This window comes from Acinonyx jubatus, chromosome B1 (assembly GCF_027475565.1).
Source record: "Acinonyx jubatus isolate Ajub_Pintada_27869175 chromosome B1, VMU_Ajub_asm_v1.0, whole genome shotgun sequence".
NCBI lineage: Eukaryota > Metazoa > Chordata > Mammalia > Carnivora > Felidae > Acinonyx > Acinonyx jubatus.
This window is the reverse complement of record NC_069382.1, coordinates 145135778-145155592: the sequence shown is the minus strand read 5'-3', so window position 1 is coordinate 145155592 and position 19815 is coordinate 145135778. Positions and strand designations below refer to the sequence as shown.

Sequence of the window (19815 nt, the reverse complement as noted above, 5' to 3'; positions counted from 1 at the left end):
TTTTTTTAACGTTTATTTATTTTTGAGACAGAGAGAGACAGAGCATGAACAGGGGAGGGGCAGAGAGAGAGGGAGACACAGAATCTGAAACGGGCTCCAGGCTCTGAGCGGTCAGCACAAAGCCCGATGCAGGGCTCGAACTCACGGACCCTGAGATCATGACCTGAGCCGAAGTCGGACGCTCAACCGACTGAGCCACCCAGGCGCCCCATTTTATGTATTTTTTATCTATATCTTTTCTTTCTATTCTTTTCCATTGATCTAGCTTACTTTTCAAGATTTTAAACTTTGTATCTTTATAATGTTTTAATATCTGATAAACTGCCCCTGTCCCCACTATCTTTGTTTTTTAGAATTCCCCTGGCTAAACTTGTATACTTCAGTTTTTCTGGAAAATCCTATTTTTTTTTTTGAAATTTCCATCTTATTGGTATATTTGTTGGGTGGAGAATTGCATTAAGTTTATAGTTTAATTAGAGCATTGTCTTCATATGACAGTGCCATCTTTTCATTTATTTAAATCTATTTTTAAATTTATTTAAATTGATTTGAGCAAGAACACATTGTGTAGTATGAAATGACATTCATTTAGGCTTTGAAAGACATTATTAACCATGGAAACTAAGAGCATTCTCCCCATAAGATAGCTAGTGGCCTTTGATGTGGCCGGGGTAAAGGGTATAGTCTAAACATTGATGAATTACTAAGTCAGTCATCACCCCCATCCTGGCAATTTGAATTACAAATGCAGAAATAATTTTCCAGTTGGGGGCAGGACAGAAGAAAGTAGAAACATTCAATCTAACCACTCCATATCAAATAAGGCCCATGAATTCTGCTGCTGAGTACTCCAGAGCTGTCTTGAGTCTAGAATCGCTCACCAGTCTCCTTGAGACCTATGTGGCCCTATTAAGGCACCAGTTTTGAGGTTTCTTTGACATTCATCTTCCATTGTTCTTCTATGAGATTGTACAATAAACTCTACTATAAATGATCTAGTTGAGTAGATTTATAGTCTTAAAAAAAAAAAAAAAAAAAGACCTAAGAGCGGATACCTTACAATTACATGTCAGTTTACAAAGTGCTTTCACTTACATTATCTCATTTACTCTATCAACATCTCAGTAAACTAATGAACTTCAGAGATAGAGAAATTTTCAGGCATCGTATCATTAAAAGCAATTAACTTCCAAGGCAGAAAAATCCTACACTGACACTTTCAATAATCTGAGGCTGTCTCTGGATAACTTCTAGAGACAATTTTTTTTCAATGTCCTCTAAACATGGTTGGGTATGAATGTGAGGTCCCCAAATGCATAGCCAATTTACCACCAAGTTGAGGATGAAGTTGGCACACAGAGAAAGCCTGACTCAAGGGAACTGTAGAAAACTGGAGCTGGATCCACTGAATAAATGCCACCCTGAAAACTTCCAATCTTGAAACTTCATTTCTGTGAACCAACAAATATCCTTATTGTTTCAACCAAAGATAGTTTAGTCTTCTGCTGTGTGTAACTGAAAGCATACTATCTGATTTGGCATCAATTACATTATTACATGCATTCAAAAAGCGGGAATAGGGCCTTGGGAGGAAGATAAGAGCACCCATGCCTGGGGAGGGAGGGGTGTAAGAAGTCTGGACAAAGGATGTTGCCTCGTCAGTTCACAGGTGTGTGTAGAAGAGGGTCTATGGGAGCAGACAGATTGGAAGAGAAGAGAAGAAAAAAGAAGTAAAAGGAAAAAAAGGTAAAGATAACTTTCATGTACTTAGTAGCCCAGTTCCTTCTAAGTTGCTTGATACTTTTAGTTTTAAAAGGAAGCTTAGAGTATAGTTATAAATCTGCAAGTAAAAATAGTAATTTCTGCAAATTAAATTTTGAATAGCACTATAGCAGAGCAATGTTTCCCAAACTTCAGGTTTTCTCACAGCACATTTAGATATTTGTTATGTCTAAGTCATGTCATGTCTGAGTCATACTTTTACCTAATCCTTTCTTTTAAAACAGTAATGACCAAGGGTTATTTTGCCCCTGAGAGGACACTTGGCAATGTCTGCAGACATTTTTGTTTGTCATAAATGGGTGCTACTGGCATCTAGGACATAGAGGGCAGGGATACTATTAAAAATCCTATAATACACAACATAGCCTCCCACAACAAAGAACTGTCTGGTCAGCAGTGCCAAAGATGAGAAACCCTGATTTAAATTAGCTTGTTTTTCTCCTAAAATTCATAATAACTACCATTTATTGAGCAACAGTATTTTAAAAATATTGTTCTACAAACTGAGGGTTGATGGGGGGTGGGAGGGAGGGGAGGGTGGGTGATGGGTATTGAGGAGGGCACCTTTTGGGATGAGCACTGGGTGTTGTATGGAAACCAATTTGACAATAAATTTCATATTTAAAATAAATAAAAATAATAAAAATAAAAATATTGTTCTAAGTGCTTCATGTGCAGTATCTCATTGAATCCACACATTCATCTTATATATTAGTATTACCATTGAACTTATTTTACAAGTGAGGAAACTGAGGGCTACTTAATTTGTCCAAGGTCTAACAGCTAGCAAGTAGATGAACCTGAGTACTGTGATGCTAGAGATTCTGAGCTTGACCAAAAAGATCTACTTTACATCGCTACTGTAAATGAAAACCATTATCACATGCCTTATGTAATAGAAGATATAAATAAATTCAATAAGAGCACTATTTTATTAAGCTCTAGCTAAATATTGTTGCCTACTAAAGTCTCTGGGTCTAAAGCCTGTGGCTCTCTCTCTTACAACTGGAGACTATATGTTAAAGAGATGTTAAAGACATAGGCATCAAACCAAGACTTTCTCCTTCATATAATCAGAAGAAATGAAAATTAATTTAAAGGGGAATAACTTTCTTAATATGTGACTCAATATTATATAAAGCTGTGTTTGTGTACTACTTATATTCCCAACCCTACAATAATACAAAGCCCTGGGACATTTGATTCCCCATGAATTAGATAGTACCTGGGTTCCAATTTGGGGTCTCCTACTTACTCCTGGTGTTACATTAGATGTGATTTAATATCCTCACCCATAGAACTGGGACAGGGACATCTGCCTCAGTGGGTTGTGGTAAGAATTAAATGAGTATAGAACCTTGAAAGATTCCGACAGAAAATTACACAGCCATAAAATAAATATTAGTTCCCCTCATTTCCTGAAAATTCTGTGGTCTCTTTCCAGTACTGGCTTAGATTCTCATATGCTTCCATGATTATACAAGCCCTCTAAGAGCCATGGTAGGATGGGCAGCCACAGTTGGCTCCAGAATATTACCAGAAACAAAGAGCTGCTTTCAGTCCTATCCCAAGTAGCTACTAAGGCCTCTTGGGAGGCATGGCCTTTTGAGCCATGCTGCGTAGCCACCAACCACCCTTTCCCAACCCACTGCCTCCTGTGATGGTTGTTGATGATCTGGGGAAGATTTATGGAAGTTGTAAGCATGAAGGCCCTGTGACAGTGATTCTAATAGATGACACAGGTCCCTGGAGGTTGCCGAAGGCAGGAAAGAGGGGAGAAGGAGGAGGCTTTGTTCCTAGGAACAGAGTTGTGGTTCCATCTTAATGTCTTTGCACACACACACCTGCTCCAATTTTAGACCTGCCATTTGACCATGCAGTCACTGAGTTATGGCTGAAAGCTACACTTTAAATATTCACAGCACTTCCTATAGAACTAAATTTACAGTTCTGTGATATCAAGTAAAGCAGAGTTCAACTGAGCATTGGAACTATTGTCTGCTCGGTGGTCAGAACACCTTGTATCTTTATGCTGTAACTCTTGAATTTCTTCCCTACTTGATTCCTGATACCTTTACTCCTCTAAAATATTGCTTTAATAAGTTGAGATTTCATGCCATAATTAGGGATAATGAATGAAAATGCAAATACAGCTAGAGTTAATGCATTGACAAATCCAAACTATCTCCCCCCCCCCACTAGAATATAAACTTCTTGGGGTCAGGGACTTTGTTTTGTACCCTACTATATCCCCAAGTGCTAACATAAGTAACTAGTATATGGTTAGTACTAATAAATATTGTTGAATGAATGAGAGTTTGTACTAAGGTAATTAGTTGTAGCAGTCAACATGTCCTTTGTCTACATATGTATTTTTTTTTTCATGCTTCAGAGCTTTACACATGTGGCATCATCTTTCTGTAATGCCATGTCTCTGCCTCTTACTCCTCTCTCACCCCTTCCTGATCTGGAGAAAGTCTATTAACCTTTTAAGACTTGCTTCTTGAGACACCTGGGTGGCTCAGTCAGTTAAGCCTCTGGCTTCGGCTCAGGTCACAATCTCACAGGTTTGTGAGTTTGAGCCCCATATCAGGCTCTGTGCTGACAGCACGGGGCCTGGAGCCTGCTTCGGATTCTGTGTCTCCCTCTCTCTCTGCCCCTTCCCTGTTCTCTCTCTCTCTCTCTCTCTCTCTCTCTCTCTCTCAAAAGCAAGTAAACATAAAAAGCAGACAAACAAAAAAAGACTTGCTTCTTTTGGGGCATGTGGGTGGCTCAGTCAGTCAAGTATCTTGCCTACTGATTTCAGCTCAGGTCATTATTTCACAGTTCATGAGACAGAGTCCCAAATCAGGATCTGCCCTCACAGGGTGGATCCTGCTTGGGATTCTCTCTCTCCTTCTTTCTCTGCCCCTCCCCTGCTCACACACACTCCCTCTCTCTCAAAAGTAAGTAAATAAGCAAGTAAGTAACTAACTAAATAAATAAATACATAAATAAATAAAAATAAAACCAAAAAATGCTTTATTTTGCACATGAAATCTTCCCTCCATTTTCATTCTAAAACTCTTCCCCTGTACTCAAATGGAATGATTGGTGTGGAAACACAGAGTAGAGCCTATAAATACGGGATTTAGAAATAGTTGGTCAAATTTCAAGGTGGGACGGATTATCCTGGGCTTCTTCTCTGCAGATTCTTCCTGGGGGTTCCTGGATGGCTCAGTCAGTTAAGCATCCGACTTCGGCTAAGATCATGATCTTGCAGTTCATGAGTTTGAGCCCAGCATCAGGCTCTGTGCTGATAGCTCAGAGCCTGGAGCCTGCCTTGGATTCTGTATCTCCCTCTCTCTCTGCCCCTCCTCTGTTCACATTCTATCCCTCTCTCTCTCAAAAATAGGGAACAGTTTAAAAAAAAAAACCGGTCAAATCTGTAGATTCTTCCTGGTTACCCTGATGCTATACAAACCTTAAAAATAGTGCTATTTGGGGAGGGTTGCAATATTTCTCCCAAGGAAAAACTTGATTTATCTGGGACCAGATTTCTATTGGTGAAGTACAGGGGAATTATATTGTCTAAAACAGTATCTCACATCTCCAGCTATAAGAGGATTGTGGCCTGCTCAGGTTGCTATGGTTGTGACCATGACAACTATGAAAAACATGAGAGGGATGCCAAGAAGAGGGAGTGGTAGTGGCCATAAGTGAGAGAGAACAAATGGCCAGGAGTAGGGACAGCCTAGGGTTCCTGGGGTCCAGTGGTTGTAAAGGCAGGGATTTAAGACCATATTGCAAGATCTGACTTCCACATCTCATTATTTACATTGATGCAAACCCTGAACCGCTCATAACTAATCTGTTTTATTCATCCATTCTGCTTTAAGTTACTCTGAGTAGGGGACTGGAGATGGGAGAGGCAACCTAAGAACAGAGGGCATAACCCAGAGGGCTGCAGCTCTTGAGAACAGGCACTATCTTATTAAGCCAACTGTGAATTTGTGTGGGTGAAAGTAACAGCTGCTGATTCTTAGGATATTTTTAAGTTGCAGCCAGTTGGGATACTTTCTATGCCTATATATGGTCCTTCATGCTAAATGACCTCATGGAGATGGGTGGGCTAAAAACATAGACTCCTTGCAACTGCAGCATCATCTCTTGGTCTTTGGCACCACATAACCAGCTTGCTCTCTGGGAAACTTTAGCAAGGTTAAAAGTTAAGCAGCTCATCTGACATACACAGTAGTGACTTCTCCATCCCCTCCCCCCCCCATTGTTGCTAGGTTTCTTTGAGATTAAAAGAGAGACTTATTTGTTTAGTCCCCATACACTTTCAAGCTGCTTAGCTACCACATCCTGTGCACAACATGTACTCCAGGCAAACAAACTTCTAAGGGTACCGCAGATTGAAGCAGTAAACTAGCCTATCCAGAATGAGCCCCCCGGAGTCCATGTGCTATATGAAGCAATCCAAAACACAGCTGGTAGAGTTAATTTTAGGCTTTCTGACCTTGGCAATGTCCTATCAATTTGGGAAAGGCAGCTTTGAATAGGTTCAAAAAGGACCCTTTCTCCTCCTCCCCCCAACGCAGCTGCCTGGAAAAGTGGCTACAAGGTCTAAGTTTAGTGGGAAAAAACAATCAGTTGTGGACAATAATAAACTTGACAGATAAAGACAGTCAACATTTACTGGGCAAGTGCATATAGTCCATGCAAGAAATCTTTGATGATTTTTGTCCTATGAACTAAGATTCTAAAAATTGCATACCAAAAGTAGCAGCTTCTAAAAAGTTCTAAGACTGGCTTCTTGAAAACAAAAATCAATTTCTATGTCATGGTGCTTCAAAACACCAAAACAGAGAAACTTAACAGAAGACCATGGGGGAATGGAAGGGGGAAAAATAGTTACAGAGAGGGAGGGAGGCAAACCATAAGAGACTCTTAAATACAGCGAACAAACTGAGGGTTGGTGGGGGGGGGGGTGGAGGAGAGGGAAAAATGGGTGATGGATATTGAGGAGGGCACTTGTTGGGATGAGCACCGGGGGTTGTATGTAAGTGATGAATCACGGGGATCTACCCCTAAACCAAGAGCACACTGTACACACTGTATGTTAGCCAACTTGACAATAAATTATATTAAAAAATAAATAAAATGTACATTGTAAAAATAATTAAAATTAAAAACCCACCAAAAGTGGTTTGACAATGATGAGAGGGGAATAGAAGTTTTATTAATTTGTGCTGTTTATAAATATAACAGGAATTTATATGCAAGGAGTAAATACATACCAGCCATTTCTCAATGCACAGGATCTAATTCTCTGACCAAAATAAGTGAGGTCCTGGGGCACCGGGGTGGCTTAGTCGGTTGGGCGTCTGACTTCAGCTCAGGTCATGATCTCACAGTTCATGAGTTCAAGCCCCGCATCAGGCTCTGTGCTGACAGCTCAGTGCCTGGAGCCTGCTTCAGATTATCTGTCTCCCTCTCTCTCTGTCCTTCCCTGACTTCTCTGTCCTTCCCTTGCTTGTGCTTTATCTCTCAAAATAATAAAAAAAAGTAGGTGAGTTCTCTTTCATATATGCTCACATATAACATAGGCTTTTCCTTACTGAAACTTACATGCTTTTTAATTTTGCTTTTGTCTGATTACCTGTATTTCCCAATGACCTATAGGACTCATGATGTTTTTTGCTTCCAGAGGCCCATAATAGACAGTAAATGCTTGTTGAATGGACAAATGGTATGTATGTCATCATTCTCTTAAATCTAGCATTTTATTGCACAAACCTCACCTTTAAAAGAATGAACAGCTTGAATTGGAGGGGATTGGGTTAGGGTTGGGATCAATAGAAGATTTCTTCTTCCCTTGTAACACATTAAATAAGCTTTGTATTTTGATACTTTATGGCTTTTAGTGATAAATGATTGTACCCAGAGACACCAAGTTTCATGAACCAATCTTTTACACTTCTTTTTAAATTTTTTCAAAAATTTGTTAATTTTGAGAGAGACAGAGAGAGCAAGTAGGGGAGGGGGAGAGAGAGAATCTGAGGAAGAGAGAGAATCCCAAGCAGGCTCTGCACTATTAGCATGGAGCCCAACATGGGGCTTGAACCCATGAACTGTGAGATCATGACCTGAGCAGAAGTTGGATGCTTAATGGACTGAGCCACCCAGGGCCCCACTTTCATTCTTTTCTATTATATCAGAATAATATGCCCTTGAGAAGCATTTATAACCATACACTGGTTTGTGTATAACTATACATGTTTGTCTTTAATGAAGCAAGGTATGGAATTAAGATCTAAACGGCATTAATGAGGGTTAGGTTGAACTGCTAGCTATGTTAAGTGGGATTGTGTAGCATGCCAAAATTCATTTAGGATATATTCATTCTAATTTAGGTGATTATGGAAATGGGCAGAAGGAAATGGGATCTACTGAATTCAGCTTGTATGTACAGCTATGTGATTTTGAGCAAGTTACATACATAACCTCTCAGCATTAGTTTCCTAATCTATACATGGGGGGAATAACACCTAATACCAACCTTATGGGGTAGTGTAAGGAATAAATGACATGAGGATAAAATATATGAAAAACTTAGCAGAGTGACTAGACCATGAGAAATATTCAATATGAGGTAGCTATAAAAACAATCTTATGCAATAAACTAATTAGATGGAATAATTGCCACATCAATCTAGATGTTATGTAACCAAAACACTCTTGCACAACAGAATGCACTTGATCAGGTTACTAAAGATTTGTTGCCTAGGTGTACTTTTTCTATTGCTGTGCAGGTATCTATTCTTTCCCAGTCAGATCACATTTTAGAATCAGAAGGAATCAGCTACTTAAGAAATACTGAGGCCCAGATTTAGCCACGGGGTTTGAATTTGGCATTTCTTCTCCCTGGTATTAACTGCATTTCCTTTTAGTTTTATATATAAAAGAATATCTTTATATAGGCAGAAAAGGCTGGGTGATATGAGGGCAAGGAAAGAATGCTCTGGTCAAAAAAAATCATTGTTCTTTTTTTTTTTAAGTTTTTTTTAAATGTTCATTTATTTTTGAGAGAGAGAGAGAGAGAGAGAGAGAGAGAGAGAGAGAGAGAGAGAGAGATGGATAGGAGAGGGGGAGAGAGAATCTCAAGCAGGCTCCGTGCCATCAGTGCAGAGCCCCATGTGGGGCTCAAACTCACAAACTGTGAGATCATGACCTGAGCCAAAATCAAGATCTGACGCTTAACTAACTGAACCATCTAGGCACCCCCCAAAATCACTGTTCTGTATCAGCAAATTTTAAATTCCCATCACTAATTAATACTTCTTCTAGGCCTTTGCAAAAGGAGACCTGCTATTTATTTGTTTTTCTTTTTATTATGGAAAATTTCAAAACTAAATTTTCAAAAGTAAATAGCACAGCTTAATGATTCTCATATTCTTATCACCTGGCTTTGACAATTATCAACTCACAGCCAATCTCATTTCATTTATACCCCTACTTCCCTCTCCCACATTATTCTGAAGCAAATTCCAGGCATATTGTTTCATCTGTAAGTATTTGTACATATTTATAAAACATAAGGGCTTTTTAAAAAAACATAACTACAACATCATCACCACAATAGTTAGTCCTTAATCATCAATTGCCCAGTGTTCAAAACTTTCGGATGTCCATAAATGACATAAATATTTGTTATTGTTCTTTTTCACATTGCTTGTTTGAATTAGGATGTAAGTGAAAGCACACCTGACAACTGGTGGGTATCTCTCTTATGTTTCTTTCAACCTCTAGGTTTCTCTTTCAGCTCTATTTTTCCTTTGTAATTCATTTGTTGAAGACATTGGGTCCTGTATCATTTCTCCACAGTTTGGATTTTGTTGATGAATCCATGTGGTGTCATTTAACGTGTTCTTTACCATATTCTCCTGTTCCCTCTTAACCAGAGGGAACCAGAGGCTTAACCAGATTCAAGTTCTTTTTTGTTGGCAAGACTTTTTCACAGGTGATGATACATTCTTCCATCAGGATGCATACAAAGTATGGTTTTCTCCCTGTGATACCAGCAGCCATGATTAATGCCTAGATCCAGTAATTTATTAGGAGTTGCAAAAATGGTGATATTCTAATAATAATTAAATCATTCCTACTGTTTTTTTAAATTTTCTTTTTTTAACGTTTATTCATTTTTGAGAGATAGAGACAGAGCGCGAGCTGGGGAGGGGCAGAGAGAGGGAGACACAGAACCTGAAGCAGGCTCCAGGCTCTGAGCTTTCAGCAGAAAGCCCGACATGGGACCTGAACTCACGAACCATGAGATCATGACCTGAGCCGAAGTCGGATGCTTAACCAACTGAGCCACCCAGGTGCCCCTGTTTTTGTTTTTTTGTTTTTTTTTAACTGAAATGTTTCTATAAGGAGAAATTTCCTCTTACCCACTATTTGGAAACTTGGCTTTAATTAGTGTTATCTTACCTGGGAAGGGTAACATGTTAGTGAACACATTGGAAATGATTAATCTGATAAAAAGTATGATGAATCATCTCTAAGGTTGTAGAAACCATTACCTTGAGGGAAAAGGAGATTATAAATACAACTGAAGTAGGTAAGTGGTGATCAGAAACCAGAGATATCTGGGAAGAGAAGTAAAGAATAAACAGATGCTTACAGGTAATGCTCTGCTATGTCTATCCTTATCGGGAATATAAATTCCTATTTGCAAGCCCATCTTATGGTTTCAAATACTATTTACTAACTGAGGTCTACATTCATGCCTGCAGTTTGGATCTCTCCCTCTGCTTTGTGCAGTAGTCAAACTCTTCCAGACATCACTACTTTGATGTCTAATAGACATCTCAAAGCTAACTAATCTAAAATAGAACTTTGGTTTTACTACCAAATTATCACTCAGACCTTCCCTATTTCAATAAATGGCTATTTCCATCAGTTGCTAAAGCCAAAATAATAGGAGTAATCTTTGACTCCTTTCTTTCCCTAACCTGCACAATCACCAAGTGCTGTTGGTTTTACCTTGAGATTATTAATTTCTCCTATTATTAATGACACTACCCTAAACCAAATCACAACTGAGAAACAAATGGACTATTACAATAGTCTTCTGGTTTCCCTTCTGACATGTTAGCCTCCTCTGGTCCATTCTCCACAACAAGGGAGAATGATCTTTCCAAAATGCTAATCACGGATCATGAGCTGATAATTGTTGAAGCTGTGTGATGGATTCATCATATTTCTTCCCCTCTATATATGTTTGAAATTTTCCAAATTAAAAAAAATGAAATGTTATTCAGATTATTTTGTTTTACTTCTTTTGTTTAATGTTCTCAGAATAAAATCCAAATGCCTTGCCTAAGCTTGTCAACCCCAGCCTGCCCTGTCTACATGTCCAGGCTTCTCTTATGCCATTCTTCTTGGTCACTCTGCCCAGGCCATAACCTTTCAACTCTAAGAACTCTTTAAGCTCTTTCTTATCTTAGAGCATTTTCACTTGTTATTCCCTCTACCAGAAAATGCTCATCCCCTAGTTCTTTGCAAGCCTGGCTCCTTCTCTTGTCTCAGGTCTTAGCAAAAATGTCACCTCCTTGAGAGGACTTTATGAACCATTCAATCTAAATTAAATCCTCTTTGGGGCACCTGGGTGGCTCAGTTGGTTGAGCTTCCGACTTCGGCCCCAGTCATGATCTTAGGGTTTGTGGGTTTGAGCCCCGCATTGGGCTCTGTGCTGACAGCTGGAGCCTGCTTCGGATTCTGTGTCTCCCTCTCTTCTGCCCACACTCTGTCTCTCTTTCTCGCTCAAAAACAAATAAACGTTTAGAAATATTAAAAAATAAATAAATGAATTAGATCCTCTTCCTTCACCATTATTCTCTATGACATTATTCTGTTTATTTCCTATCTTACCAGAATGTATAACTATCTTGTTTGTTTATATTTATATATGTAAATATACTTATAAATTTGAATGGATCTGTGAAGATATTTGAAAGCATATACCCACACATGTTCTGTTGTATTCTATTCTACTCATGCTATAGTCTCAATTCTTTGAAAAACTGGTAAATACAAACTTTAATAATCTTTCATAAACAAAGATTTATAAACAAAATAAGTTTTTGACCAGGAGAGGAACTTCTTGAAATTTTAAGAGAAGAGTGATATGAAATATGGATTGGTGAAAGTGCAATTGCAATTAGAAATGTCCATTTGAATAAATCTCTATTTGGTTCTAAATTTCCCAGTGCTTTCGAAGCCGAATAATTTTAAGTGACAGCCATGGTTTGATTTAAATGTCTAACCTCTGGAATTATATTCCATATTATTAACATGACTATCATTTTTAAGACCAATATATTTAAGTTTTATCAGCTGTTAATTTCAGGCAACTCTCCTTGTGGTATGAAAAGAAGAACTCAGCAGGTACTTTAGCAGATTCTCTCCTCTGCCAATTGTTATCCTGATTCAGTATCATAGGATTCATCTAAATTGTGTTTGAACAAAAGCAAAACTATGTAAGACAGCCTGCCAAATCATGGAGCAGATGGGAACTGTCTGCCAGTCATTTGATGGATGTCCCTGACATGACAGACTTTTAGAACTGGAATATCTTAGAGATCATGAAATAATCCAAGACCCTCATTTTAAAAGGTGTGAACTGTTGTTCTAATAGGTTAACTGATTTACTCTTCCCAAACATAATTTCCTAATCTGGTAATTCAAGTCTTACTTTCAGAAGACCCTTATGGAATTACATAATAAATTAGTACCAAATCAAGATCTGGGCTTTTGTTATAAATCCATTATTTTCACTATATTGAGATAAATCCTTTCCCCCCTTCTTTCCTGCATCTTTTGAGTATTTAAGTCTTCCCAAATTATTCCAGTGACCTCTGCTGTTCCCAAGATAATGTCAAGATTCCAATATTTTCTTCTGTATTTTTTTAAATGGTTTGATTTACCAACATGCCAAACTAATAATGCACCAACTCAAAAGCATATAGTTCATATTGGTACTTCCTTCATGTCAGTTAGCCCAAAGTGGGTTAATAGCTGCACATTATTTAAGTTATGTTCAGGTTCTTTGAAAACTTACTTGTGGACTTGATGCATGTTTTAAGTAAAGAAGATGGACATCTCTTGTGTAAAATAAATGGGTACTTAAATTGATAATGTTGTGGCAGGTTGGTTATCAGTGGCAATGCTGATTAAACATTTATGGGGCCTAAGCCAATTATAACCATTCGGCACTCTGTTGCACAGAACATTCTAGAGGCTAGAATTGATTCAGTCCCCCTTATAGGGAGCCTTGCATTTCACAGTTAAGGGGTTCAGAGCCAGGCTTTATAATCCATTTAAGAATGCTCCACATTGAATATGTCACCACAGCAGTTTTCCCAGCTGCTGATGACACCATAGCTTGCCTGTTGAGACAATAATGGATCCTGACCTCTCCTAGTTCAGGGTTTTAAAATACAACCATAAAACGACAGGGACCTTGAAAACCCATTTAGACCCTTTTCTCTCCTCTGGAGGAACCACACCCAACCCATTCCAAACACGTTAAACTTCCTCCTGTTTTTATATACTAGCAAAGAGACTCCATAACCTTTTACCATCCTGTGCCGAACACTTACAGAGGGCATAATTCTGGTGGCAATTCCATCCCTCACTGCAGAACCCTGACATCCCGCAGCTGAAGCCCACTTCCTGACTGCTGAAACCCAGCTAAGCAGTTCGGAGCGTTTTGCCACGACCCGCAACTAGGTGGACAGTCCTTGACCAATCTGGTGGCCCCAGTGCACTCGCTGGGCGTGGTCCGGGGCTGCAAAGATGTCCAGAACTTGAGGGACCCGGGGCCACAGCGGAGAGGGAGGGTCGGCGCCCGCCACTCTCGCGAGAGTTCGCGGGTTGAGGGCGGTGAGGGACTGGAGACGAGGAGTAGGGGGAGGAGGAAGAAGAGGAATCGGAGGAGGGGGAGGCGCGACAAGCAGCTCAGCAGTCACGGCGGCTGTTCTTCGGAGAGCAGACGTGTGGCCCTTTCCCCGCCTTCTTTCCCTTCCCCTCCCAGTGAGTGATTCAAGCCGTGCGCTTCCCACTTCCGCCCCCTCCGCCTGCCATTGGAACTAGCAAAGCCGAACAAGTTGGGGCCGTCGAACAGCTGGCGCTTCCCTTCCTCCTCCTCTCCTCTTCTTCTCTCCTTCCCTCTTCATCCCTGGCCGCCGCCGCCGCCGCCGCCCGGAGGCCTAGAAACCGCAAAGCCCCCAGCCCACGCCGCGGCAGACATGAGCTTCTTGTTGTGAGTAGCCAGGCCCCGCGCGCGTCGGCTTTGTTCGGGCGACCAGGGCTGCGGGCCCCAGCTCGCCTTGCCCCGAGCTGCCCGGGCCGGGCGTTCCCACTGAGCAGGTCTCCGGTAGCCCTTCTGGTGCGCTGGCGCTGCCTGACGGCCGTCGCCTCCCCAACCCGCTTCAAGCTCGCTTGGAGTCCTCCAGCCCCCACAGAGGCTCTTTCTCCCCGGACCCCGAGTCCCGACACACCCCGGTGCCTGGGTCTGCATTCTCCATCTCCCCATCTTTCCCTTCCTTCCACTCTTGGGTTTGTTGGTTTGCACGCTCTGCATAGATACCTCCCACTCCTCCGCATGACCTTTATGCGTCGCTTGCCAAGTGGTCTTTCTCCGTTTCGTTTGCCCATTGCTTTTTTCTGGATTCCAAGCACAAAAGGTCGGGCGTTGTACTTTTCCCTGTCACCCCAGCACCCTTTTAACTTCCCTCTTAGGTTTTAGGAGTGGAAAGTTGGAGTAACAAGTCCTGTGCATGTAACACATCCTTAATGAGGCGGCTTTAGGGTCAGGATCCCCAGGTGACAGTCCAGGGTCTTGGAGTGTGGAGCAGCTACTTGGTTCACCGAGGTGCCCTTCCTCCCAGTATGCTCCCCAGAAAAGTACGGGCTTTATCTTTTTAGACAGCCACCAAGCAGTCCGGTAGTGTGCTCTGGGTTGATTAGGTCCGCTGGGGAGTTATTTTGCAGATCATTTGTAAATGCCAACTTACCGTCACATTTAGTGCTGGTCGCTATTTCATTTACCTTTATTGCAGACGAGTTTGGGGGGATGGACAGAAAGATGGGACGGCCAGATGGGGGTATGGAGGCAGCAGACAGCCCCAGGTCGTCTGAACACCCTTGGAATTACGCGTTTGAAGGCTTCGTTGTGATTCACTTTTGTTTGATCTGTGGTTAGAAAGCTAATAAAAACTTGGAGGTTGAAACTAACATCATATACTCCTTTACTGTTGTGGACAGAATAGTATTTTTCTTCACAACAGTAGCAATAGCAGTTCTGTTCCCATTCTCTTCTTTCTCCACCTGTAATTTTTAGTCATCACATTGGCACCTGGATCCTGAGAATTTAATTAACCCTTATTTTCATAGGCCCCTATGTAGAATATTAATTCTTTTTCGAGTGTTCAGGCAAAACTGAGTGACCACAGAAGGCTAACTGGCAGGCCAGCTTGCTAACATTGCTCATGTGCACAGGTGGCCTGGTTTGTGTCATCCTGCCTAACACATGTGAGTTTGTGAAATCTCTTCCTCAGGCTCATCCTGGAAGTTGATTTTGAGTTTGTCATGTAGGTAGTGATAGGAGGATTGGGGGACTTATGAAAGTCCTTGTTTCCCATGTTAGCTTGAAACGAGATTTCCAGGTATCTCAGCTTGAAGCTTCTCATCTTGAGTGTATTTTTACACTGCTGATGTTTGATTTCTTCAAGAATTAAAAGTTGTCTTCAAAATAGCAATGTAGATGATGTCTGTAACTGCTGCTAATGGACTTGTGTCTCTTGGCACTCCGAGCTAAATTGGTTGAGGCAGGGAAAAACCATATGTGGCTGAAACTAGGGATGGAGAAAGTTTTGGTGGTATTTTCTGAATACACATAGAATAGTATCCTATTTATACATGGCTCAGTATGTAATAGTTACAGAAATGAAGTGGATAACTTTATTTCTTCTGAAGCATATTAGTTACATAAGAAAAATCTTGCCATAACTGATGTATGTAAATATATGGCACATTAGAGGGTTTGTACTATTTGGGGTACAATTTTTCAGTCAGGTCTCATGTAGCAGTTAATATATTCCCAACATTGGATTGTGTTTGACAATCCAAAAAAGTTAATCCAACATTTTTGGTTTTGGTTTTTGTCCACTAGTAGTTCCAACGCTAAATTGAAGATCTCATAGATATAAATAATTATTCTCAGAAATGAAAGAACAAAGTTTTGGTTGTTTCATCTATATGTTATTTGGTATAGCTTCCTGAATATTATTTCTCTACCAGGAGTTGATCAGAGAAATTAAAAGTTGCTGTTTAGGAGTTAAATATAAGTATTTTCTGGGCATCTGGGTGGCTTAGTTGGCTAAGCCTCTGACTCTTGATCTCAACTCAGGTCTTGATCTCAGGGTTGAGAGTTCAACCCCCACGTTGGGCTCCATGCTGGGCATGGAGCCTACTTAAAAAAAGTGTGTGTGTTTGTGTGTATACACACATTTTTCTCTAGTTCTTAGAAGCTTACTTGGAAGGCTACTGTAAATGGTTGTAGCTGAGGAAGTAAGGGCAATGTGAGATACGTTAGTTAATGAGGGTGCTGACTCATAATTCCCGAGGGCTTTAAGACAGAAGGAAAGAATTATTGTTTAAAAAAATAATTTATTGTGCCAGGCACTGATGTAGGCACTGGGTATCATTTATGAACAAAACAGTAAGAGATTCCTGTATTAGTTCAGTTTATGTTTTGGTAAGTGACCATAAACACTGAATATCAGTAAATTATACCACATGGTAGGAGGACGTAAGTGCCAGGAAACAAAGTAACGCAGGGTAAAGAGGTTTTGGGATGGGGAGATGAGGTAGATTAGGTAATACCCAAAGGGTGTCCAGATAATCAGCAGCAGTGATACCTTTTGTAGCTTTTGTGCAGATGCACAGAATAAATTTGTACAGCATGTGTAGATAAGATTGGGACAAAGCTTTGGGTGTGCTGCAGACTGGCCTTTGGGTATCTTTAATAAGCTAAATTCCCAACTGATACATAGAGAAACTTCACAGGAACCTAATTTAACTTAATAGACTCAAATCTTTAAACATTGTCAGCACCTGCTGTGTGCTAAGCATTGTGGACAATGTGGGACTCCAGAGTGATCGATCGTTTATAAATCGTCATCTGTAATAGATGCAGTACATGGGGGTCTAAAGAATATGGAGCAATTTGTCCGATTTGGGCTGGAAGAAAGCTTCGTGAAAGAAGTGATGGAATATATAACAAGGGTTTTCTGAAAGGGGAAGGGGAAGTAGAAGATTTCAGTCAGAGGAAACGTCATAGAGACATGAATTTGCTTGTGAATTGTCCATTTTCAGGTTTGTCTGAAAAGCTGTAGAATCTTGGAGCCAGATGAGATCTATAAGTGACATAGCTTACTCAAGTTCTTTTTGGTAAAGTGGCAAAATCACTAACTTTAGGTTATTGGCCTGATTATTGGCATGGGTTAAATCAAAATACAGCCCTCTTAGGGTTTTCCCTCTCTTGGCATTTTATGCATATAAAATTCAGGGAAATTTAGGATCAGAGCTCTTAACGTTCACTCAAAGTGTGTTCACTGAAAATACTGAGTATTCTCTATATTTCTTGCATTTTGGAATTGCTAGTCTCTTCTGACCAGTGAAATTTTACAGAAATATTTAACTTGAAAAAGACTAAGGCCTTATTTCCTAATGTAGGGCTACTTGGTTGAAACAGAGTTGAAACAAACACTTGTAGTTAACTTAAAATGGAAGTCTGTAGGAAAGGTGGTTTAGGGATGTGAATGAGTATAAACCAGATCTGTTTCTGTATAGGCAGAAACAGAGATAGATAGAGACAGGAAGGAAATTTTTATTAAGCATTATGTGAAGTAACTTCAATGTAAAGAATAGAAATTTAGGAAAGGAGACCCAGGGTTATAGCTGTGTTTATGTGTCCATCTCTGTCTTCCTCTCCTACTTCTCTTTTTTCTCCCTGCCCCCTTCCCCAGATCCATCTTTGTTTTTTGTTTTAAATTTTAAGCTTATGTATTTATTTTTGAGTCAGAGAGTGGGGGTCGGGGGAAAGAGAATCCCAAGCAGGCTCTGCACTGGTAGTGCAGAGCCTGACATGGGGCTCGATCTCATGAACCATGAGATCATGACCTGAGCCTAAATCAAGAATCGTATTGTCTCAGTTTTGGCTAGTGGGAGTCCTATTCAGGCTGGCTTTTGTGTCCCTTTGACTTGTCTCTGTCTTTTTGTGAGCACTACCTAACTTTCTGGCACAACCAAATGTTCCAGGTTTATCCTACACTTTCTCTGCCCTGGCCCTGGAAATGGTTATTTCTGTAAAGGTGTAGGTTCTATTCATTGAAAAATAGTATTTAGAAAACAGAATGTAGGTGATAGGTATGCTTGTTGGTACAGATGCATTGCTGCTCCCAGACCTTCTCATTGGACTGTGCTAGAAAATAACATAACCACACACATTTACGTGTGCATATATTTTTTTCTGTGTATATTGAGTACATTAACTCTAACACCTGCAATGCTGAGCCAAGTAGCACAGGGTTCCTTCTAGCCTTCTCCCTTTACGTATTTTTCACTTCCTTCTTTGTTAGTGAGAAACTAGGCTCCCATAATCCTCAACATACGTATTTGCTCAAACCGCTGTGTATAGCCATTCTCCTAACCCAACCCTTCCTGGCCACCCTTCTTGTGGCTTGGGCCTCCGCATGTCATCTGAGCATGTGTGGGCCCCTGCTTCCACCATATCATGGTTGAAGGCAGTCTCAGACTCCACTGGGTATGGTGTGAGTGTGACTAATCTAATTTTTTCCCTATGAATCCTGTGTTTAGGATCAATACATCAGACATGTTGGGAGGATTAGAGATACCGAATGGAAAAAGCCTAGCTCGATAAATTGTAGTTAAGTGCAACAGTTCATTATAGCCAAGTAGCCTTATAATTACTATTTATAAAGGAAAGGTTGGATTTTCTTTTATTGCTACTATTTTATCTTTCAGCCTAAATCCTTTTGTTCTCAAATTGAAATTTGATGGGAATAGTTCAATAGTTGTAGTATTGGCTATTAGAGGAATATTTTTTGTGTATGTTTCTTTGTAGAAATAGGTGATGGTATAACTTAAATACTTTCTTAATATTCACTGTAAATATGGAATAGTTAAGTGGAAGCAATAGAAGTAAAAACCTTTTATGGCACATTTTCCAGTATCTTGGTGCCTAGATCATGTTTCAGGCAGATGAGCAGCAGCATGGCCTTTCTGCTCTGTAGAGAGTCTGTTTATTAATTAGTGCCCTGTAGCATTAGATTTAACTACTGAAATAGCTTTTTGTTTAAAAACTCCCTGTGGTTATAGTTTTTATTCACATATGCCTTGTTCCATTCTTCCTAACTCTTCCCCACATCCTGCCAAATATTTAGCTGGCCCTTTTGTTTTCAACTCTTAGAAATTTCACTTTTGAATCTGTGAACAACAAACTGATTTGTCAAAACTGAGTTCTGTCAACTGGAACATAGCATTGTTTTGAGGACTGATGCTTATGTCTCTAGCCTATGGTTAACTCCCAAAGGGGTCTTAATCAGTCAGCCTATTTAACTCTTTAATTGATCCTTCACCGACTTTGTCAGGTTTTTTTTTCTTTTCTTTTTTTTTTTTTTTTTTTTTAAATAAACTCTACCCTCAACATGGGGCTGCAACTCCCAACCCTGAAATCAGGAGTTGCTTGCTGTACTGACTGAGCCAGCCAAGCACCCCAACCTTCTCAGTTATTTTTTTTTAATTTTTTAAAACTTACATTCAAGTTAGTTACCATATAGTGCGATGATGATTTCAGAAGTAGAATCCAGTGATTCATCCCCTACATATAACACCCAGTGCTCATCTGAACAAATGTCCTCCTTGATGCCTCTTGCCCATTTAGCCCATCTCCCCACCCCA

At 40.2% G+C, this 19815-nt stretch overlaps 1 protein-coding gene across 1 annotated transcript in view; it reads left to right on the top strand.

The window, feature by feature from the left end:
- The first annotated feature begins 13710 nt into the window (after positions 1 to 13710).
- MOB1B (MOB kinase activator 1B) overlaps positions 13711 to 19815 on the top strand; it is a 53493-nt gene continuing 47388 nt past the window's right edge. Inside the window, exon 1 of the mRNA XM_015081897.3 lies at positions 13711 to 14092. Within this exon, the coding sequence (XP_014937383.1) occupies positions 14079 to 14092 (14 nt within the window). The 5' untranslated portion in view covers positions 13711 to 14078. The remainder of the gene's footprint in view (positions 14093 to 19815) is intronic.